This window comes from Salvelinus fontinalis, chromosome 9, assembly GCF_029448725.1.
Source record: "Salvelinus fontinalis isolate EN_2023a chromosome 9, ASM2944872v1, whole genome shotgun sequence".
NCBI classification, from domain to species: Eukaryota; Metazoa; Chordata; class Actinopteri; order Salmoniformes; family Salmonidae; genus Salvelinus; species Salvelinus fontinalis.
This window is the reverse complement of record NC_074673.1, coordinates 3,189,141-3,213,507: the sequence shown is the minus strand read 5'-3', so window position 1 is coordinate 3,213,507 and position 24,367 is coordinate 3,189,141. Positions and strand designations below refer to the sequence as shown.

General features: G+C 43.7%; 1 protein-coding gene across 1 annotated transcript in view; it reads right to left on the bottom strand.

Moving 5' to 3' along the window:
* Nucleotides 1-24,367, bottom strand: part of LOC129862934 (von Willebrand factor-like) — a 118,540-nt gene that overhangs the window by 9,865 nt on the left and 84,308 nt on the right. The window contains exons 25-26 of the mRNA XM_055935038.1: nucleotides 23,507-23,663; nucleotides 22,534-22,698 (exon numbers count right to left, since the gene is read on the bottom strand). Of these exons, the coding sequence (XP_055791013.1) occupies nucleotides 22,534-22,698; nucleotides 23,507-23,663 (322 nt within the window). The remainder of the gene's footprint in view (nucleotides 1-22,533; nucleotides 22,699-23,506; nucleotides 23,664-24,367) is intronic.

The following is a 24,367-nucleotide window of genomic DNA, read 5'->3' as shown; positions in this document are numbered from 1 at the left end:
TTGAATGCTCCCCGTTGCCCGACCAGTGCGGGGAGGTGGAATAACCCGCACCGGGCTATGTAGGCGAACCGGGGACACCATGCGTAAGGCTGGTGCCATGTAAACCGGCCCGAGGAGACGCACTGGTGGCCAGATATGTAGGGCCGGCTTCATGACATCCGGCTCAATACTCAATCTAGCCCTGCCAGTGCGGGGAGGTGGAATAACCCGCACCGGGCTATGCACACGTACAGGAGACACCGTGCGCTCTACTGCGTAACACGGTGTCTGCCCGTACTCTCGCTCTCCACGGTAATTACAGGGAGTAGGCGCAGGTTTCCTACCTGACTTCGCCACTCTCCCTTTAAGCCCCCCCCAAAGAATTTTTTTGGGTTTTCCCACAGGCTTCCTACCGCTTCGTCGTGCTGCCTCCATTCGCCGGTATCCCTCCTCGCACTGCGCCAGAGAATCCCAGGCGGGCTCCGGCACTCTCCCTGGGTTGATCGCCCACCTGTCGATCTCCTCCCACGTAGTGTAGCCCAGATCCTTTGTAGGTTCCTTTTCCTGCCTCCGAGCTAGCTCCTCATATCGCCGCCTCTCTGCTTTCGCTGCCTCCAGCTCAGCTTTGGGGCGGTTATATTCTCCTGGTACCTCCCGGTCTAAAATTTCCTCCCATGTCCATGAATCCTTGTATTGCTCCTGTTGCTTTGTTTTCCGCTGCTTGGTCCGATGGTGGGTAATTCTGTCACGATCGTGTACTGGAGAGAATGAGGACCAAGGCGCAGCTGGATATGAACACATCTTCTCTTTTATTATTTAAAAAAAGACGAAGATGAACACGACACAAAACACTTTACAAACTAACAAAACAACAAAACGACCGTGAAGCTACAAACGTTGTGCATAGACAGACAGGCTACAAACGTTCTGACATAGACAATTACCCACAATTAATGAGAGCCTATGGCTACCCTAAATAAGGCTCCCAATCAGAGACAACCGACATCAGCTGTCTCTAATTGGGAACTCATTCAGGTAACCATAGACTCTTCTAGATCACTCACCAACATAGACAACGCTAGAACTCTACACTAAACACAAAACCATATCTTACACCCCATAACCCCTTTACCAAATAAACACCCAACACCAACAAAACATAAACATACCCATGTCACACCCTGACCTAACTACAATAATAAAGAAAACCAATAATACTAAGGCCAGGGTGTGACAGCAAAGGACCTTGTGAAGATGCTGGAGGAAACAGGTATAAAAGTATCTGTTTCCACATTAAAACAAGTCCTATATCGACATAACCTGAAAGGCCGCTCAGCAAGGAAGAAGCCACTGCTCCAAAACCACCATAGACAAGCCAGACTATGGTTCGCAACAGCACATGGGGACAAAGATCGTACTTTTTGGAGAAATGTCCTCTGGTCTGATGAAACAAAAATAGAACTGTTTGGCCATAATGCCTATTGTTATGTTTGGAGGAAAAAGGGTGAAGCTTGCAAGCCAAAAAACACCATCCCAACTGTGAAGCACGGGGGTAGCAGCATCATGTTGTGGGGGTGCTTTGCTGCCGGAGGGACTGGTGCACTTCACAAAATAGATGGCATTGAAGGCATGAAAATGATGTGGATATATTGAAGCAAAATCTCAACACTTCAGTGAGGAAGTTACAGCTTGGTTGCAAATGGGTCTTTTAAATGGACAATGACCCCAAGCAAACTTTCAAAGTTGTGGCAAAATGGCTTAAGGACAACAAAGTGACCTCAATCCTATGGACAATTTGTGGCCCGACCTAAAAAAGCCTGTGTGAGCAAGGAGGCCTGCAAACCTGACTCAGTTACACCAGCTCTGTCAGGAGGAATGAGCCAAAATTCACCCAACTTATTGTGGGAAGCTTGTGGAAGGCTACCCGAAACGTTTGACCCAAGTTAAACAATTTAAAGGCAATGCTACCAAATACTAATTGAGTGTATGCAAACTTCTGACCCTCTGGGAATGTGATGAAATAAAAGCTGAAATAAATCATTCTCTCAATTATTGTTCTGACATTTCACATGTCTAAAAGAAAGTGGGGAATCTAACTGACCTAAAACAGGGAATTTTTACTGGGATTAAATGTCAGGAATTGTGAAAACTGAGTTTACATTACTTTGGCTAAGGTGTAAGTAAATGTCCGACTTCTACTGTACGTTCTTGTTTTTGAAAGAAAAGCACATTTTTGGTCCATTAAAATAACATCAAATTGATCAGAAATACAGTGTGACATTGTTAATGTTGTAAATGACTATTGTGGCTGGAAACCGCTGATTTGTAATGGAACATCTACAGTACTGTAACGGTTTTCTTGTCCTCCTCTGACGAGGAGTAAGAAATGTCGGACCAATGCGCAGCATGGTATATGTCCAAAATATATTTTAACGAAAAAAACGAACACAGAAACAAAACAAAAAAAGATACGTGAAATAAAGGTCTAGACTGTGACTGAATGGATTAGAGACAAGACCCTGGTTATCCAGGTCTAGACTGAATGGATTAGAAACAAGACCCTGGTTATCCAGGTCTAGACTGAATGGATTAGAGACAAGACCCTGGTTATCCAGGTCTAGACTGAATGGATTAGAGACAAGACCCTGGTTATCCAGGTCTAGACTGAATGGATTAGAGACAAGACCCTGGTTATCCAGGTCTAGACTGTGACTGAATGGATTAGAGACAAGACCCTGGTTATCCAGGTCTAGACTGAATGAATTAGAAACAAGACCCTGGTTATCCAGGTCTAGACTGAATGGATTAGAAACAAGACCCTGGTTATCCAGGTCTAGACTGAATGGATTAGAAACAAGACCCTGGTGATCCAGGTCTAGACTGTGACTGAATGGATTAGAAACAAGACCCTGGTTATCCAGGTCTAGACTGAATGGATTAGAAACAAGACCCTGGTTATCCAGGTCTAGACTGAATGGATTAGAAACAAGACCCTAGTTATCCAGGTCTAGACTGAATGGATTAGAAACAAGACCCTGGTTATCCAGGTCTAGACTGAATGGATTAGAAACAAGACCCTGGTTATCCAGGTCTAGACTGAATGGATTAGTAACAAGACCCTAGTTATCCAGGTCTAGACTGAATGGATTAGAGACAAGACCCTGGTTATCCAGGTCTAGACTGAATGGATTAGAAACAAGACCCTGGTTATCCAGGTCTAGACTGAATGGATTAGAAACAAGACCCTGGTTATCCAGGTCTAGACTGAATGGATTAGTAACAAGACCCTAGTTATCCAGGTCTAGACTGAATGGATTAGAGACAAGACCCTGGTTATCCAGGTCTAGACTGAATGGATTAGAAACAAGACCCTGGTTATCCAGGTCTAGACTGAATGGATTAGTAACAAGACCCTAGTTATCCAGGTCTAGACTGAATGGATTAGAGACAAGACCCTGGTTATCCAGGTCTAGACTGAATGGATTAGAAACAAGACCCTGGTTATCCAGGTCTAGACGGAATGGATTAGAAACAAGACCCTGGTTATCCAGGTCTAGACTGAATGGATTAGAGACAAGACCCTGGTTATCCAGGTCTAGACGGAATGGATTAGAAACAAGACCCTGGTTATCCAGGTCTAGACTGTGACTGAATGGATTAGAGACAAGACCCTGGTTATCCAGGTCTAGACTGAATGGATTAGAAACAAGACCCTGGTTATCCAGGTCTAGACTGAATGGATTAGAGACAAGACCCTGGTTATCCAGGTCTAGACTGAATGGATTAGAAACAAGACCCTGGTTATCCAGGTCTAGACTGAATGGATTAGAAACAAGACCCTGGTTATCCAGGTCTAGACTGAATGGATTAGAAACAAGACCCTGGTTATCCAGGTCTAGACTGAATGGATTAGAAACAAGACCCTGGTCATCCAGGTCTAGACTGAATGGATTAGAAACAAGACCCTGGTTATCCAGGTCTAGACTGAATGGATTAGAAACAAGACCCTGGTTATCCAGGTCTAGACTGAATGGATTAGAAACAAGACCCTGGTTATCCAGGTCTAGACTGTGGCTGAATGGATTAGTAACAAGACCCTGGTTATCCAGGTCTAGACTGTGGCTGAATGGATTAGTAACAAGACCCTGGTTATCCAGGTCTAGACTGAACGGATTAGAAACAAGACCCTGGTTATCCAGGTCTAGACTGAATGGATTAGAAACAAGACCCTGGTTATCCAGTTCTAGACTGAATGGATTAGAAACAAGACCCTGGTTATCCAGTTCTAGACTGAATGGATTAGAAACAAGACCCTGGTTATCCAGGTCTAGACTGAATGGATTAGAAACAAGACCCTGGTTATCCAGGTCTAGACTGTGACTGAATGGATTAGAAACAAGACCCTGGTTATCCAGGTCTAGACTGAATGGATTAGAAACAAGACCCTGGTTATCCAGGTCTAGACTGTGACTGAATGGATTAGAAACAAGACCCTGGTTATCCAGGTCTAGACTGAATGGATTAGAAACAAGACCCTGGTTATCCAGGTCTAGACTGAATGGATTAGAAACAAGACCCTGGTTATCCAGGTCTAGACTGAATGGATTAGAAACAAGACCCTAGTTATCCAGTTCTAGACTGAATGGATTAGAGACAAGACCCTGGTTATCCAGGTCTAGACTGAATGGATTAGAAACAAGACCCTGGTTATCCAGGTCTAGACTGAATGGATTAGAGACAAGACCCTGGTTATCCAGGTCTAGACTGAATGGATTAGAAACAAGACCCTGGTTATCCAGGTCTAGACTGAATGGATGAGAAACAAGACCCTGGTTATCCAGGTCTAGACTGAATGGATTAGAGACAAGACCCTGGTTATCCAGGTCTAGACTGAATGGATTAGAAACAAGACCCTGGTGATCCAGGTCTAGACTGTGACTGAACGGATTAGAAACAAGACCCTGGTTATCCAGGTCTAGACTGTGACTGAACGGATTAGAAACAAGACCCTGGTTATCCAGGTCTAGACTGAATGGATTAGAGACAAGACCCTGGTCATCCAGGTCTAGACTGAATGGATTAGAAACAAGACCCTGGTTATCCAGGTCTAGACTGAATGGATTAGAGACAAGACCCTGGTCATCCAGGTCTAGACTGAATGGATTAGAAACAAGACCCTGGTTATCCAGTTCTAGACTGAACGGATTAGAAACAAGACCCTGGTTATCCAGGTCTAGACTGTGACTGAATGGATTAGAAACAAGACCCTGGTTATCCAGGTCTAGACTGAATGGATTAGAGACAAGACCCTGGTTATCCAGGTCTAGACTGAATGGATTAGAAACAAGACCCTGGTTATCCAGGTCTAGACTGAATGGATTAGAGACAAGACCCTGGTTATCCAGGTCTAGACTGAATGGATTAGAAACAAGACCCTGGTTATCCAGGTCTAGACTGTGACTGAACGGATTAGAAACAAGACCCTGGTTATCCAGGTCTAGACTGAATGGATTAGAAACAAGACCCTGGTTATCCAGGTCTAGACTGAATGGATTAGAAACAAGACCCTGGTTATCCAGGTCTAGACTGTGACTGAACGGATTAGAAACAAGACCCTGGTTATCCAGGTCTAGACTGAATGGATTAGAGACAAGACCCTGGTTATCCAGGTCTAGACTGAATGGATTAGAAACAAGACCCTGGTTATCCAGGTCTAGGCTGAATGGATTAGTAACAAGACCCTGGTTATCCAGGTCTAGACTGAATGGATTAGTAACAAGACCGTGGTTATCCAGGTCTAGACTGAATGGATTAGAAACAAGACCCTGGTTATCCAGGTCTAGACTGAACGGATTAGAAACAAGACCCTGGTTATCCAGGTCTAGACTGAACGGATTAGAAACAAGACCCTGGTGATCCAGGTCTAGACTGTGGCTGAATGGATTAGAAACAAGACCCTGGTTATCCAGGTCTAGACTGAATGGATTAGTAACAAGACCCTGGTTATCCAGGTCTAGACTGAATGGATTAGAGACAAGACCCTGGTTATCCAGGTCTAGACTGTGACTGAATGGATTAGAAACAAGACCCTGGTTATCCAGGTCTAGACTGAATGGATTAGAAGCAAGACCCTGGTTATCCAGGTCTAGACTGAATGGATTAGAGACAAGACCCTGGTTATCCAGGTCTAGACTGAATGGATTAGAAACAAGACCCTAGTTATCCAGGTCTAGACTGTGACTGAATGGATTAGAGACAAGACCCTGGTTATCCAGGTCTAGACTGAATGGATTAGTAACAAGACCCTGGTTATCCAGGTCTAGACTGAATGGATTAGAAACAAGACCCTGGTTATACAGGTCTAGACTGAATGGATTAGTAACAAGACCCTGGTTATCCAGGTATAGACGGAATGGATTAGAAACAAGACCCTGGTTATCCAGGTCTAGACTGAATGGATTAGAGACAAGACCCTGGTTATCCAGGTCTAGACTGAATGGATTAGAGACAAGACCCTGGTTATCCAGGTCTAGACTGAATGGATTAGAAACAAGCCCCTGGTTATCCAGGTCTAGACTGAATGGATTAGAGACAAGACCCTGGTTATCCAGGTCTAGACTGAATGGATTAGAAACAAGACCCTGGTTATCCAGGTCTAGACTGAATGGATTAGAAACAAGACCCTGGTTATCCAGGTCTAGACTGAATGGATTAGAAACAAGACCCTAGTTATCCAGGTCTAGACTGAATGGATTAGAGACAAGACCCTGGTTATCCAGGTCTAGACTGAATGGATTAGAAACAAGACCCTGGTTATCCAGGTCTAGACTGAATGGATTAGAAACAAGACCCTGGTTATCCAGGTCTAGACGGAATGGATTAGAAACAAGACCCTGGTTATCCAGGTCTAGACTGTGACTGAATGGATTAGAGACAAGACCCTGGTTATCCAGGTCTAGAGTGAATGGATTAGAAACAAGACCCTGGTTATCCAGGTCTAGACTGAATGGATTAGAAACAAGACCCTGGTTATCCAGGTCTAGACTGAATGGATTAGAAACAAGACCCTAGTTATCCAGGTCTAGACTGAATGGATTAGAAACAAGACCCTGGTTATCCAGGTCTAGACTGAATGGATTAGAGACAAGACCCTGGTTATCCAGGTCTAGACTGAATGGATTAGAAACAAGACCCTGGTTATCCAGGTCTAGACTGAATGGATTAGAAACAAGACCCTGGTTATCCAGGTCTAGACTGAATGGATTAGAAACAAGACCCTGGTTATCCAGGTCTAGACTGAATGGATTAGAAACAAGACCCTGGTTATCCAGGTCTAGACTGAATGGATTAGAAACAAGACCCTGGTTATCCAGGTCTAGACTGTGACTGAATGGATTAGAAACAAGACCCTGGTTATCCAGGTCTAGACTGAATGGATTAGAAACAAGACCCTGGTTATCCAGGTCTAGACTGAATGGATTAGAAACAAGACCCTGGTTATCCAGGTCTAGACTGAATGGATTAGAAACAAGACCCTGGTTATCCAGGTCTAGACTGAATGGATTAGAAACAAGACCCTGGTTATCCAGGTCTAGACTGTGACTGAATGGATTAGAAACAAGACCCTGGTTATCCAGGTCTAGACTGAATGGATTAGAAACAAGACCCTGGTTATCCAGGTCTAGACTGAATGGATTAGAAACAAGACCCTGGTCATCCAGGTCTAGACTGAATGGATTAGAAACAAGACCCTGGTTATCCAGGTCTAGACTGAATGGATTAGAAACAAGACCCTGGTTATCCAGGTCTAGACTGAATGGATTAGAGACAAGACCCTGGTTATCCAGGTCTAGACTGTGACTGAATGGATTAGAGACAAGACCCTGGTTATCCAGGTCTAGACTGAATGGATTAGAAACAAGACCCTAGTTATCCAGGTCTAGACTGAATGGATTAGAAACAAGACCCTGGTTATCCAGGTCTAGACTGAATGGATTAGAAACAAGACCCTGGTTATCCAGGTCTAGACTGAACGGATTAGAAACAAGACCCTGGTTATCCAGGTCTAGACTGAATGGATTAGAAACAAGACCCTAGTTATCCAGGTCTAGACTGAATGGATTAGAAACAAGACCCTGGTTATCCAGGTCTAGACTGAATGGATTAGAAACAAGACCCTGGTTATCCAGGTCTAGACTGTGGCTGAATGGATTAGAGACAAGACCCTGGTGATCCAGGTCAAGACTGAATGGATTAGAAACAAGACCCTAGTTATCCAGGTCTAGACTGTGACTGAATGGATTAGAGACAAGACCCTGGTTATCCAGGTCTAGACTGTGGCTGAATGGATTAGTAACAAGACCCTGGTTATCCAGGTCTAGACTGAATGGAATAGAAACAAGACCCTGGTGATCCAGGTCTAGACTGTGACTGAATGGATTAGTAACAAGACCCTGGTTATCCAGGTCTAGACTGAATGGATTAGAAACAAGACCCTGGTTATCCAGGTCTAGACTGAATGGATTAGTAACAAGACCCTGGTTATCCAGGTCTAGACTGAATGGATTAGAAGCAAGACCCTGGTTATCCAGGTCTAGACTGAATGGATTAGAGACAAGACCCTGGTTATCCAGGTCTAGACTGAATGGATTAGAAACAAGACCCTAGTTATCCAGGTCTAGACTGTGACTGAATTGATTAGAGACAAGACCCTGGTTGTCCAGGTCTAGACTGAATGGATTAGTAACAAGACCCTGGTTATCCAGGTCTAGACTGAATGGATTAGAGACAAGACCCTGGTTATCCAGGTCTAGACTGAATGGATTAGAAACAAGACCCTGGTTATCCAGGTCTAGACTGTGACTGAATGGATTAGAAACAAGACCCTGGTTATACAGGTCTAGACTGAATGGATTAGAAACAAGACCCTGGTTATCCAGGTCTAGACTGAATGGATTAGAAACAAGACCCTGGTGATCCAGGTCTAGACTGAATGGATTAGAGACAAGACCCTGGTTATCCAGGTCTAGACTGAATGGATTAGAAACAAGACCCTGGTTATCCAGGTCTAGACTGAATGGATTAGAGACAAGACCCTGGTTATACAGGTCTAGACTGAATGGATTAGAAACAAGACCCTGGTTATCCAGGTCTAGACTGAATGGATTAGAGACAAGACCCTGGTTATACAGGTCTAGACTGAATGGATTAGAGACAAGACCCTGGTTATACAGGTCTAGACTGAATGGATTAGAAACAAGACCCTGGTTATCCAGGTCTAGACTGAATGGATTAGAGACAAGACCCTGGTTATACAGGTCTAGACTGAATGGATTAGAAACAAGACCCTGGTTATCCAGGTCTAGACTGAATGGATTAGAAACAAGACCCTGGTGATCCAGGTCTAGACTGAATGGATTAGAGACAAGACCCTGGTTATCCAGGTCTAGACTGAATGGATTAGAAACAAGACCCTGGTTATCCAGGTCTAGACTGAATGGATTAGAGACAAGACCCTGGTTATACAGGTCTAGACTGAATGGATTAGAAACAAGACCCTGGTTATCCAGGTCTAGACTGAATGGATTAGAGACAAGACCCTGGTTATCCAGGTCTAGACTGAATGGATTAGAAACAAGACCCTAGTTATCCAGGTCAAGACTGAATGGATTAGAAACAAGACCCTGGTTATCCAGGTCTAGACTGAATGGATTAGAAACAAGACCCTAGTTATCCAGGTCTAGACTGAATGGATTAGAGACAAGACCCTGGTTATCCAGGTCTAGACGGAATGGATTAGAAACAAGACCCTGGTTATCCAGGTCTAGACTGAATGGATTAGAGACAAGACCCTGGTTATCCAGGTCTAGACTGAATGGATTAGAAACAAGACCCTGGTTATCCAGGTCTAGACTGAATGGATTAGAAACAAGACCCTGGTTATCCAGGTCTAGACTGAATGGATTAGAAACAAGACCCTGGTGATCCAGGTCAAGACTGAATGGATTGGAAACAAGACCCTGGTTATCCAGGTCTAGACTGAATGGATTAGAAACAAGACCCTGGTGATCCAGGTCAAGACTGAATGGATTAGAAACAAGACCCTGGTTATCCAGGTCTAGACTGAATGGATTAGAAACAAGACCCTGGTTATCCAGGTCAAGACTGAATGGATTAGAAACAAGACCCTGGTTATCCAGGTCTAGACTGTGACTGAATGGATTAGAAACAAGACCCTGGTTATCCAGGTCTAGACTGAATGGATTAGAAACAAGACCCTGGTTATCCAGGTCTAGACTGAATGGATTAGAAACAAGACCCTAGTTATCCAGGTCTAGACTGAATGGATTAGAGACAAGACCCTGGTTATCCAGGTCTAGACGGAATGGATTAGAAACAAGACCCTGGTTATCCAGGTCTAGACTGAATGGATTAGAAACAAGACCCTGGTTATCCAGGTCTAGACTGAATGGATTAGAAACAAGACCCTGGTTATCCAGGTCTAGAGTGAATGGATTAGAAACAAGACCCTGGTTATCCAGGTCTAGACTGAATGGATTAGAAACAAGACCCTAGTTATCCAGGTCTAGACTGAATGGATTAGAAACAAGACCCTGGTTATCCAGGTCTAGACTGAATGGATTAGAGACAAGACCCTGGTTATCCAGGTCTAGACTGAATGGATTAGAGACAAGACCCTGGTTATCCAGGTCTAGACTGAATGGAATAGAAACAAGACCCTGGTGATCCAGGTCTAGACTGTGACTGAATGGATTAGTAACAAGACCCTGGTTATCCAGGTCTAGACTGAATGGATTAGAAACAAGACCCTAGTTATCCAGGTCTAGACTGAATGGATTAGAGACAAGACCCTGGTTATCCAGGTCTAGACTGAATGGATTAGAGACAAGACCCTGGTTATCCAGGTCTAGACTGAATGGATTAGAAACAAGACCCTGGTTATCCAGGTCTAGACTGGATGGATTAGTAACAAGACCCTGGTTATCCAGGTCTAGACTGTGACTGAATGGATTAGTAACAAGACCCTGGTTATCCAGGTCTAGACTGAATGGATTAGAAACAAGACCCTGGTTATCCAGGTCTAGACTGAATGGATTAGAAACAAGACCCTGGTTATCCAGGTCTAGACTGAATGGATTAGAAACAAGACCCTGGTTATCCAGGTCTAGACTGAACGGATTAGAAACAAGACCCTGGTTATCCAGGTCTAGACTGAATGGATTAGAGACAAGACCCTGGTTATCCAGGTCTAGACTGAATGGATTAGAAACAAGACCCTGGTGATCCAGGTCTAGACTGAATGGATTTGAAACAAGACCCTGGTTATCCAGGTCTAGACTGAATGGATTAGAAACAAGACCCTGGTTATCCAGGTCTAGACTGAATGGATTAGAAACAAGACCCTGGTTATCCAGGTCTAGACTGTGACTGAATGGATTAGAGACAAGACCCTGGTTATCCAGGTCTAGACTGAATGGATTAGAAACAAGACCCTGGTTATCCAGGTCTAGACTGAATGGATTAGAAACAAGACCCTGGTTATCCAGGTCTAGACTGAATGGATTAGAAACAAGACCCTGGTTATCCAGGTCTAGACTGAATGGATTAGAGACAAGACCCTGGTTATCCAGGTCTAGAGTGAATGGATTAGAAACAAGACCCTGGTTATCCAGGTCTAGACTGAATGGATTAGAGACAAGACCCTGGTTATCCAGGTCTAGACTGAATGGATTAGAAACAAGACCCTGGTTATCCAGGTCTAGACTGAATGGATTAGAAACAAGACCCTGGTTATCCAGGTCTAGACTGTGACTGAACGGATTAGTAACAAGACCCTAGTTATCCAGGTCTAGACTGAATGGATTAGAAACAAGACCCTGGTTATCCAGGTCTAGACTGAATGGATTAGAAACAAGACCCTGGTTATCCAGTTCTAGACTGTGACTGAATGGATTAGAGACAAGACCCTGGTTATCCAGGTCTAGACTGAATGGATGAGAAACAAGACCCTGGTTATCCAGGTCTAGACTGAATGGATTAGAAACAAGACCCTAGTTATCCAGGTCTAGACTGAATGGATTAGAAACAAGACCCTGGTTATCCAGGTCTAGACTGTGACTGAATGGATTAGAAACAAGACCCTGGTTATCCAGGTCTAGACTGAATGGATTAGAAACAAGACCCTGGTTATCCAGGTCTAGACTGAATGGATTAGAAACAAGACCCTAGTTATCCAGGTCTAGACTGAATGGATTAGAGACAAGACCCTGGTTATCCAGGTCTAGACGGAATGGATTAGAAACAAGACCCTGGTTATCCAGGTCTAGACTGAATGGATTAGAAACAAGACCCTGGTTATCCAGGTCTAGACTGAATGGATTAGAAACAAGACCCTGGTTATCCAGGTCTAGAGTGAATGGATTAGAAACAAGACCCTGGTTATCCAGGTCTAGACTGAATGGATTAGAAACAAGACCCTAGTTATCCAGGTCTAGACTGAATGGATTAGAAACAAGACCCTGGTTATCCAGGTCTAGACTGAATGGATTAGAGACAAGACCCTGGTTATCCAGGTCTAGACTGAATGGATTAGAGACAAGACCCTGGTTATCCAGGTCTAGACTGAATGGAATAGAAACAAGACCCTGGTGATCCAGGTCTAGACTGTGACTGAATGGATTAGTAACAAGACCCTGGTTATCCAGGTCTAGACTGAATGGATTAGAAACAAGACCCTAGTTATCCAGGTCTAGACTGAATGGATTAGAGACAAGACCCTGGTTATCCAGGTCTAGACTGAATGGATTAGAGACAAGACCCTGGTTATCCAGGTCTAGACTGAATGGATTAGAAACAAGACCCTGGTTATCCAGGTCTAGACTGGATGGATTAGTAACAAGACCCTGGTTATCCAGGTCTAGACTGTGACTGAATGGATTAGTAACAAGACCCTGGTTATCCAGGTCTAGACTGAATGGATTAGAAACAAGACCCTGGTTATCCAGGTCTAGACTGAATGGATTAGAAACAAGACCCTGGTTATCCAGGTCTAGACTGAATGGATTAGAAACAAGACCCTGGTTATCCAGGTCTAGACTGAACGGATTAGAAACAAGACCCTGGTTATCCAGGTCTAGACTGAATGGATTAGAGACAAGACCCTGGTTATCCAGGTCTAGACTGAATGGATTAGAAACAAGACCCTGGTGATCCAGGTCTAGACTGAATGGATTTGAAACAAGACCCTGGTTATCCAGGTCTAGACTGAATGGATTAGAAACAAGACCCTGGTTATCCAGGTCTAGACTGAATGGATTAGAAACAAGACCCTGGTTATCCAGGTCTAGACTGTGACTGAATGGATTAGAGACAAGACCCTGGTTATCCAGGTCTAGACTGAATGGATTAGAAACAAGACCCTGGTTATCCAGGTCTAGACTGAATGGATTAGAAACAAGACCCTGGTTATCCAGGTCTAGACTGAATGGATTAGAAACAAGACCCTGGTTATCCAGGTCTAGACTGAATGGATTAGAGACAAGACCCTGGTTATCCAGGTCTAGAGTGAATGGATTAGAAACAAGACCCTGGTTATCCAGGTCTAGACTGAATGGATTAGAGACAAGACCCTGGTTATCCAGGTCTAGACTGAATGGATTAGAAACAAGACCCTGGTTATCCAGGTCTAGACTGAATGGATTAGAAACAAGACCCTGGTTATCCAGGTCTAGACTGTGACTGAACGGATTAGTAACAAGACCCTAGTTATCCAGGTCTAGACTGAATGGATTAGAAACAAGACCCTGGTTATCCAGGTCTAGACTGAATGGATTAGAAACAAGACCCTGGTTATCCAGTTCTAGACTGTGACTGAATGGATTAGAGACAAGACCCTGGTTATCCAGGTCTAGACTGAATGGATGAGAAACAAGACCCTGGTTATCCAGGTCTAGACTGAATGGATTAGAAACAAGACCCTAGTTATCCAGGTCTAGACTGAATGGATTAGAAACAAGACCCTGGTTATCCAGGTCTAGACTGTGACTGAATGGATTAGAGACAAGACCCTGGTTATCCAGGTCTAAACTGAATGGATTAGAAACAAGACCCTGGTTATCCAGGTCTAGACTGAATGGATTAGAGACAAGACCCTGGTTATCCAGGTCTAGACTGTGACTGAATGGATTAGAAACAAGACCCTGGTTATCCAGGTCTAGACTGAATGGATTAGAAACAAGACCCTGGTTATCCAGGTCTAGACTGAATGGATTAGAAACAAGACCCTGGTTATCCAGGTCTAGACTGAATGGATGAGAAACAAGACCCTGGTTATCCAGGTCTAGACTGTGACTGAATGGATTAGAAACAAGACCCTGGTTATCCAGGTCTAGACTGAATGGATTAGAAACAAGACCCTGGTTATCCAGGTCTAGACTGAATGGATTAGAAACAAGACCCTGGTTATCCAGGTCTAGACTGTGACTGAATGGATTATAGACAAGACCCTGGTTATCCAGGTCTAGACTGTGACTGAACGGATTAGAAACAAGACCCTGGTTATCCAGGTCTAGACTGAATGGATTAGAAACAAGACCCTGGTTATCCAGGTCTAGACTGAATGGATTAGAGACAAGACCCTGGTTATCCAGGTCTAGACTGAATGGATTAGAAACAAGACCCTGGTTATCCAGGTCTAGACTGAACGGATTAGAGACAAGACCCTGGTTATCCAGGTCTAGACTGAATGAATTAGAAACAAGACCCTGGTTATCCAGGTCTAGACTGAATGGATTAGAAACAAGACCCTGGTTATCCAGGTCTAGACTGAATGGATTAGAGACAAGACCCTGGTTATCCAGGTCTAGACTGAATGGATTAGTAACAAGACCCTGGTTATCCAGGTCTAGACTGAACGGATTAGAGACAAGACCCTGGTTATCCAGGTCTAGACTGTGACTGAATGGATTAGAAACAAGACCCTGGTGATCCAGGTCTTGACTGTGACTGAATGGATTAGAAACAAGACCCTGGTTATCCAGGTCTAGACTGAATGGATTAGAAACAAGACCCTGGTTATCCAGGTCTAGACTGAATGGATTAGAAACAAGACCCTGGTTATCCAGGTCTAGACTGAATGGATTAGAAACAAGACCCTGGTTATCCAGGTCTAGACTGAACGGATGAGAAACAAGACCCTGGTCATCCAGGTCTAGACTGAACGGATTAGAAACAAGACCCTGGTTATCCAGGTCTAGACTGAATGGATTAGAAACAAGACCCTGGTCATCCAGGTCTAGACTGAATGGATTAGTAACAAGACCCTGGTTATCCAGGTCTAGACTGAATGGATTAGAAACAAGACCCTGGTTATCCAGGTCTAGACTGAATGGATTAGTAACAAGACCCTGGTTATCCAGGTCTAGACTGAATGGATTAGAAACAAGACCCTGGTTATCCAGGTCTAGACTGAATGGATTAGAGACAAGACCCTGGTTATCCAGGTCTAGACTGAATGGATTAGTAACAAGACCCTGGTTATCCAGGTCTAGACTGAACGGATTAGAGACAAGACCCTGGTTATCCAGGTCTAGACTGTTACTGAATGGATTAGAAACAAGACCCTGGTGATCCAGGTCTTGACTGTGACTGAATGGATTAGAAACAAGACCCTGGTTATCCAGGTCTAGACTGAATGGATTAGAAACAAGACCCTGGTTATCCAGGTCTAGACTGAATGGATTAGAAACAAGACCCTGGTTATCCAGGTCTAGACTGTGACTGAATGGATTAGAAACAAGACCCTGGTTATCCAGGTCTAGACTGAATGGATTAGAAACAAGACCCTGGTTATCCAGGTCTAGACTGAATGGATTAGAAACAAGACCCTGGTTATCCAGGTCTAGACTGAATGGATTAGAGACAAGACCCTGGTTATCCAGGTCTAGACTGAATGGATTAGAAACAAGACCCTGGTTATCCAGGTCTAGACTGAATGGATTAGAGACAAGACCCTGGTTATCCAGGTCTAGACTGAATGGATTAGTAACAAGACCCTAGTTATCCAGGTCTAGACTGAATGGATTAGAAACAAGACCCTGGTTATCCAGGTCTAGACTGAATGGATTAGAAACAAGACCCTGGTCATCCAGGTCTAGACTGAATGGATTAGAAACAAGACCCTGGTCATCCAGGTCTAGACTGAATGGATTAGAAACAAGACCCTGGTTATCCAGGTCTAGACTGAATGGATTAGAAACAAGACCCTGGTTATCCAGGTCTAGACTGTGACTGAATGGATTAGAAACAAGACCCTGGTTATCCAGGTCTAGACTGAATGGATTAGAAACAAGACCCTGGTTATCCAGGTCTAGACTGTGACTGAATGGATTATAGACAAGACCCTGGTTATCCAGGTCTAGACTGTGACTGAACGGATTAGAAACAAGACCCTGGTTATCCAGGTCTAGACTGAATGGATTAGAAACAAGACCCTGGTTATCCAGGTCTAGACTGAACGGATGAGAAACAAGACCCTGGTTATCCAGGTCTAGACTGAATGGATTAGAAACAAGACCCTGGTTATCCAGGTCTAGACTGTGACTGAATGGATTAGAAACAAGACCCTGGTTATCCAGGTCTAGACTGAATGGATTAGAAACAAGACCCTGGTTATCCAGGTCTAGACTGTGACTGAATGGATTAGAAACAAGACCCTGGTTATCCAGGTCTAGACTGAATGGATTAGAAACAAGACCGTGGTTATCCAGGTCTAGACTGAATGGATTAGTAACAAGACCCTGGTTATCCAGGTCTAGGCTGAATGGATTAGAAACAAGACCCTGGTTATCCAGGTCTAGACTGAATGGATTAGAAACAAGACCCTGGTTATCCAGGTCTAGACTGAATGGATTAGAAACAAGACCCTGGTTATCCAGGTCTAGACTGAATGGATTAGAAACAAGACCCTGGTTATCCAGGTCTAGACTGAATGGATTAGAGACAAGACCCTGGTTATCCAGGTCTAGCCTGTGGCTGAATGGATTAGAGACAAGACCCTGGTTATCCAGGTCTAGACTGAATGGATTAGAAACAAGACCCTGGTTATCCAGGTCTAGACTGAATGGATGAGAAACAAGACCCTGGTTATCCAGGTCTAGACTGAATGGATGAGAAACAAGACCCTGGTTATCCAGGTCTAGACTGAATGGATTAGAAACAAGACCCTAGTTATCCAGGTCTAGACTGAACGGATTAGAAACAAGACCCTGGTTATCCAGGTCTAGACTGAATGGATTAGAAACAAGACCCTGGTTATCCAGGTCTAGACTGAATGGATTAGAAACAAGACCCTGGTTATCCAGGTCTAGACTGAATGGATTAGAAACAAGACCCTGGTTATCCAGGTCTAGACTGTGACTGAATGGATTACTAACAAGACCCTGGTTATCCAGGTCTAGACTGAATGGATTAGAAACAAGACCCTGGTTATCCAGGTCTAGACTGTGGCTGAATGGATTAGAAACAAGACCCTGGTTATCCAGGTCTAGACTGAATGGATTAGAGACAAGACCCTGGTTATCCAGGTCTAGACTGAATGGATTAGAAACAAGACCCTGGTTATCCAGGTCTAGACGGAATGGATTAGAAACAAGACCCTGGTTATCCAGGTCTAGACTGAATGGATTAGAAACAAGACCCTGGTTATCCAGGTCTAGACTGAATGGATTAGAAACAAGACCCTGGTTATCCAGGTCTAGACTGAATGGATTAGTAACAAGACCCTGGTTATCCAGGTCTAGACGGAATGGATTAGAAACAAGACCCTGGTTATCCAGGTCTAGACTGAATGGATTAGAAACAAGACCCTGGTTATCCAGGTCTAGACTGTGACTGAATGGATTACTAACAAGACCCTGGTTATCCAGGTCTAGACTGAATGGATTAGAAACAAGACCCTGGTTATCCAGGTCTAGACTGTGGCTGAATGGATTAGAAACAAGACCCTGGTTATCCAGGTCTAGACTGAATGGATTAGAGACAAGACCCTGGTTATCCAGGTCTAGACTGAATGGATTAGAAACAAGACCCTGGTTATCCAGGTCTAGACGGAATGGATTAGAAACAAGACCCTGGTTATCCAGGTCTAGACTGAATGGATTAGAAACAAGACCCTGGTTATCCAGGTCTAGACTGAATGGATTAGAAACAAGACCCTGGTTATCCAGGTCTAGACTGAATGGATTAGTAACAAGACCCTGGTTATCCAGGTCTAGACGGAATGGATTAGAAACAAGACCCTGGTTATCCAGGTCTAGACTGAATGGATTAGTAACAAGACCCTGGTTATCCAGGTCTAGACGGAATGGATTAGAAACAAGACCCTGGTTATCCAGGTCTAGAGTGAATGGATTAGAAACAAGACCCTGGTTATCCAGGTCTAGACTGAATGGATTAGAAACAAGACCCTGGTTATCCAGGTCTAGACTGAATGGATTAGAGACAAGACCCTGGTTATCCAGGTCTAGACTGTGACTGAATGGATTAGAAACAAGACCCTGGTTATCCAGGTCTAGACTGAATGGATTAGAAACAAGACCCTGGTTATCCAGGTCTAGACTGAATGGATGAGAAACAAGACCCTGGTTATCCAGGTCTAGACTGAATGGATGAGAAACAAGACCCTGGTTATCCAGGTCTAGACTGAACGGATTAGAAACAAGACCCTAGTTATCCAGGTCTAGACTGAATGGATTAGAAACAAGACCCTGTTTATCCAGGTCTAGACTGAATGGATTAGAAACAAGACCCTGGTTATCCAGGTCTAGACTGAATGGATTAGAAACAAGACCCTGGTTATCCAGGTCTAGACTGAATGGATTAGAAACAAGACCCTGGTTATCCAGGTCTAGACTGAAAAGGATTAGAAACAAGACCCTGGTTATCCAGGTCTAGACTGAATGGATTAGAAACAAGACCCTGGTTATCCAGGTCTAGACTGTGACTGAATGGATTACTAACAAGACCCTGGTTATCCAGGTCTAGACTGAATGGATTAGAAACAAGACCCTGGTTATCCAGGTCTAGACTGTGGCTGAATGGATTAGAAACAAGACCCTGGTTATCCAGGTCTAGACTGAATGGATTAGAGACAAGACCCTGGTTATCCAGGTCTAGACTGAATGGATTAGAAACAAGACCCTGGTTATCCAGGTCTAGACGGAATGGATTAGAAACAAGACCCTGGTTATCCAGGTCTAGACTGAATGGATTAGAAACAAGACCCTGGTTATCCAGGTCTAGACTGAATGGATTAGAAACAAGACCCTGGTTATCCAGGTCTAGACTGAATGGATTAGAAACAAGACCCTGGTTATCCAGGTCTAGACTGAATGGATTAGAAACAAGACCCTGGTTATCCAGGTCTAGACTGAATGGATTAGAAACAAGACCCTGGTTATCCAGGTCTAGACTGTGACTGAATGGATTACTAACAAGACCCTGGTTATCCAGGTCTAGACTGAATGGATTAGAAACAAGACCCTGGTTATCCAGGTCTAGACTGTGGGTGAATGGATTAGAAACAAGACCCTGGTTATCCAGGTCTAGACTGAATGGATTAGAGACAAGACCCTGGTTATCCAGGTCTAGACTGAATGGATTAGAAACAAGACCCTGGTTATCCAGGTCTAGACGGAATGGATTAGAAACAAGACCCTGGTTATCCAGGTCTAGACTGAATGGATTAGAAACAAGACCCTGGTTATCCAGGTCTAGACTGAATGGATTAGAAACAAGACCCTGGTTATCCAGGTCTAGACTGAATGGATTAGAAACAAGACCCTGGTTATCCAGGTCTAGACTGTGACTGAATGGATTACTAACAAGACCCTGGTTATCCAGGTCTAGACTGAATGGATTAGAAACAAGACCCTGGTTATCCAGGTCTAGACTGTGGCTGAATGGATTAGAAACAAGACCCTGGTTATCCAGGTCTAGACTGAATGGATTAGAGACAAGACCCTGGTTATCCAGGTCTAGACTGAATGGATTAGAAACAAGACCCTGGTTATCCAGGTCTAGACGGAATGGATTAGAAACAAGACCCTGGTTATCCAGGTCTAGACTGAATGGATTAGAAACAAGACCCTGGTTATCCAGGTCTAGACTGAATGGATTAGAAACAAGACCCTGGTTATCCAGGTCTAGACTGAATGGATTAGTAACAAGACCCTGGTTATCCAGGTCTAGACGGAATGGATTAGAAACAAGACCCTGGTTATCCAGGTCTAGACTGAATGGATTAGTAACAAGACCCTGGTTATCCAGGTCTAGACGGAATGGATTAGAAACAAGACCCTGGTTATCCAGGTCTAGAGTGAATGGATTAGAAACAAGACCCTGGTTATCCAGGTCTAGACTGAATGGATTAGAAACAAGACCCTGGTTATCCAGGTCTAGACTGAATGGATTAGAGACAAGACCCTGGTTATCCAGGTCTAGACTGTGACTGAATGGATTAGAAACAAGACCCTGGTTATCCAGGTCTAGACTGAATGGATTAGAAACAAGACCCTGGTTATCCAGGTCTAGACTGAATGGATTAGTAACAAGACCCTGGTTATCCAGGTCTAGACTGTGACTGAACGGATTAGAAACAAGACCCTGGTTATCCAGGTCTAGACTGAATGGATTAGAAACAAGACCCTGGTTATCCAGGTCTAGACTGAATGGATTAGAAACAAGACCCTGGTCATCCAGGTCTAGACTGAATGGATTAGAAACAAGACCCTGGTTATCCAGGTCTAGACTGAATGGATTAGAAACAAGACCCTGGTTATCCAGGTCTAGACTGAATGGATTAGAAACAAGACCCTGGTTATCCAGGTCTAGACTGAATGGATTAGTAACAAGACCCTGGTTATCCAGGTCTAGACGGAATGGATTAGAAACAAGACCCTGGTTATCCAGGTCTAGACTGAATGGATTAGTAACAAGACCCTGGTTATCCAGGTCTAGACGGAATGGATTAGAAACAAGACCCTGGTTATCCAGGTCTAGACTGAACGGATTAGAAACAAGACCCTGGTTATCCAGGTCTAGACTGAATGGATTAGAGACAAGACCCTGGTTATACAGGTCTAGACTGAATGGATTAGAGACAAGACCCTGGTTATACAGGTCTAGACTGAATGGATTAGAAACAAGACCCTGGTTATCCAGGTCTAGACTGAATGGATTAGAGACAAGACCCTGGTTATCCAGGTCTAGACTGAATGGATTAGTAACAAGACCCTGGTTATCCAGGTCTAGACTGAATGGATTAGAAACAAGACCCTGGTTATCCAGGTCTAGAGTGAATGGATTAGAAACAAGACCCTGGTTATCCAGGTCTAGACTGAATGGATTAGAAACAAGACCCTAGTTATCCAGGTCTAGACTGAATGGATTAGAAACAAGACCCTGGTTATCCAGGTCTAGACTGTGACTGAATGGATTAGAGACAAGACCCTGGTTATCCAGGTCTAGACTGAATGGATTAGTAACAAGACCCTAGTTATCCAGGTCTAGACTGAATGGATTAGAAACAAGACCCTGGTTATCCAGGTCTAGACTGAATGGATTAGTAACAAGACCCTGGTTATCCAGGTCTAGGCTGAATGGATTAGAGACAAGACCCTGGTTATCCAGGTCTAGACTGAATGGATTAGTAACAAGACCCTGGTTATCCAGGTCTAGACTGAATGGATTAGTAACAAGACCCTGGTTATCCAGGTCTAGACTGAATGGATTAGAAACAAGACCCTAGTTATCCAGGTCTAGACTGAATGGATTAGTAACAAGACCCTGGTTATCCAGGTCTAGACTGTGACTGAATGGATTAGAGACAAGACCCTGGTTATCCAGGTCTAGACTGAATGGATTAGAGACAAGACCCTGGTCATCCAGGTCTAGACTGAACGGATTAGAAACAAGACCCTGGTTATCCAGGTCTAGACTGAATGGATTAGAGACAAGACCCTGGTTATCCAGGTCTAGACTGAATGGATTAGAAACAAGACCCTGGTTATCCAGGTCTAGACTGAATGGAATAGAAACAAGACCCTGGTTATCCAGGTCTAGACTGAATGGATTAGAAACAAGACCCTGGTTATCCAGGTCTAGACTGAATGGATGAGATGAGACTTGTCCGTTTTTTTAATACCTTTTTTATTGTAAGTTAAAAAAAAAAGAGGCTTTTGTGTAACAATTAAAAATATATATACGTATATTTAATAACCACACCACGCGTTTACCCGTAGATACGTTGGCGCAAAAAACCGAACTAAATAAATGTTCCCCAGGTTGATAGTAAGGCATTAATTATCTTCGGTTAATTCATGACCTTTCTAACCCCTCATCTGTATGTGTGTCTTACCTGGTAGAGTGGCAGCCCTCGATACAGGTGAATAGAAGCCATTCATTCTCCGCTTTGGTTTATTCATGATCTTTATTACCCCTCATATGTATGTTTGTATGTGTTTATGTGTGTCTTACCTGGGGGGCAGGTAGCGTGGCAGCCCTCGATACAGGTGAATGGACAGGGGAGGGGCTGTGAGTGCTGACAGGTGATTGGACAAGCAGAGCCACATGTATTATACCTCCACTGGCATTGCTCCCCCAAACCCTCCGCTGCAGTGTTCAGCTCCTCGCAGCTCAGAGCTAACACACACACACACACACACACACACACACACACACACACACACACACACACACACACACACACACACACACACACACACACACACACACACACACACACACACACACACACACACACACACACACACACACACACACTATACATGAAACAACTTTATTTGAAGTCGGAAGGCTAAAGAAAGTGGCCGTCTGAATACCTATACTTGCGTATAGTATATGACATTTAGAAAATGTAGTATGCTCTAAATGTAGCATGCTTTAAATGTAATATGCTCTAAATATAGCATGCTTTAAATGTAATATGCTCTAAATGTAGCATGCTCTAAATGTAGCATGCTTTAAATGTAGTATGCTCTAAATATAGCATGCTTTAAATGTAGCATGCTTTAAATGTAGCATGCTTTAAATGTAGCATGCTTTAGATGTAATATGCTCTAAATATAGCATGCTTTAAATGTAGTATGTTTTAAATGTAGCATGCTTTAGATGAAATATGCTAAATGCTAAATGACTAAAATGTAGGAAGATAACCGTTTTGTGAGACCCACTTCTGTTTGACAGCTGATAATCACTGTAGGGGTGAATGAATCAACCCAGTTGAGAATTGGATGATACATTCTCAGTAGTATGAGCCTAGTACGTTGATACGTGTTGCTCACTGCAGTCCAGTACGTTCTGAATAGTATGTAGCATGCATTTTAAGTAGGTCGTTGGCAAGCCAGATTTCGGACACGGCCAATGATTCCGCCAGTTTTCAGTGAGTAACTATGGTATCCATGCTGAGTGGGTGTGGCCTGTGACTTACGGCACAGCTCATTAGACCTCCAGCTGACAGCCACGCCCATCTCGGAGCAGGCCTGGGAGTATGCAGCGATGATATCACAGAAACACGCACAGTCTCCGACGGACGGACAGGAGCACGCTGCCTCCACACACATCTCTACATAGGGCTCTGGGTCCACCTACACGCACGCACGCACGCACACACACACACACACGCGCACGCACGCACGCACGCACACGCACACGCACACACGCACGCACGCACACGCGCACACACGCGCACACACACGCACACACACGCACACACACGCACACACACGCACACACACGCACACACACGCACACACACACATACACACACACACGTGCACAAAGTGTAATATATAGTGGTTATTACAGGTTGTAAGAGTGTTATGTACAGTTTATTACAGGTTATACGAGTGTTGTAGTGTTGATTACAGTTTACAAAAGTGTTGTGTAGTGTTTATTACAGGTTATGAGTGTTATGTAGTGTTTATTACAGGCTATATGTTATGTAGTGTTTATTACAGGCTATATGTTATGTAGTGTTTATTACAGGTTATGAGTGTTATGTAGTGTTTATTACAGGCTATATGTTATGTAGTGTTTATTACAGGCTATATGTTATGTAGTGTTTATTACAGGCTATAAGAGTGTTGTAGTGTTTATTACAGGTTATGAGTGGTATGTAGTGTTTGTTACAGGCTATAAGAGTGTTGTAATGTTTATTACAGGTTATGAGTGGTATGTAGTGTTTGTTACAGGCTATGAGTGGTATGTAGTGTTTGTTACAGGCTATAAGAGTTTTATGTAGTGTTTATTACAGGCTATGAGTGTTATGTAGTGTTTATAACAGGCTATA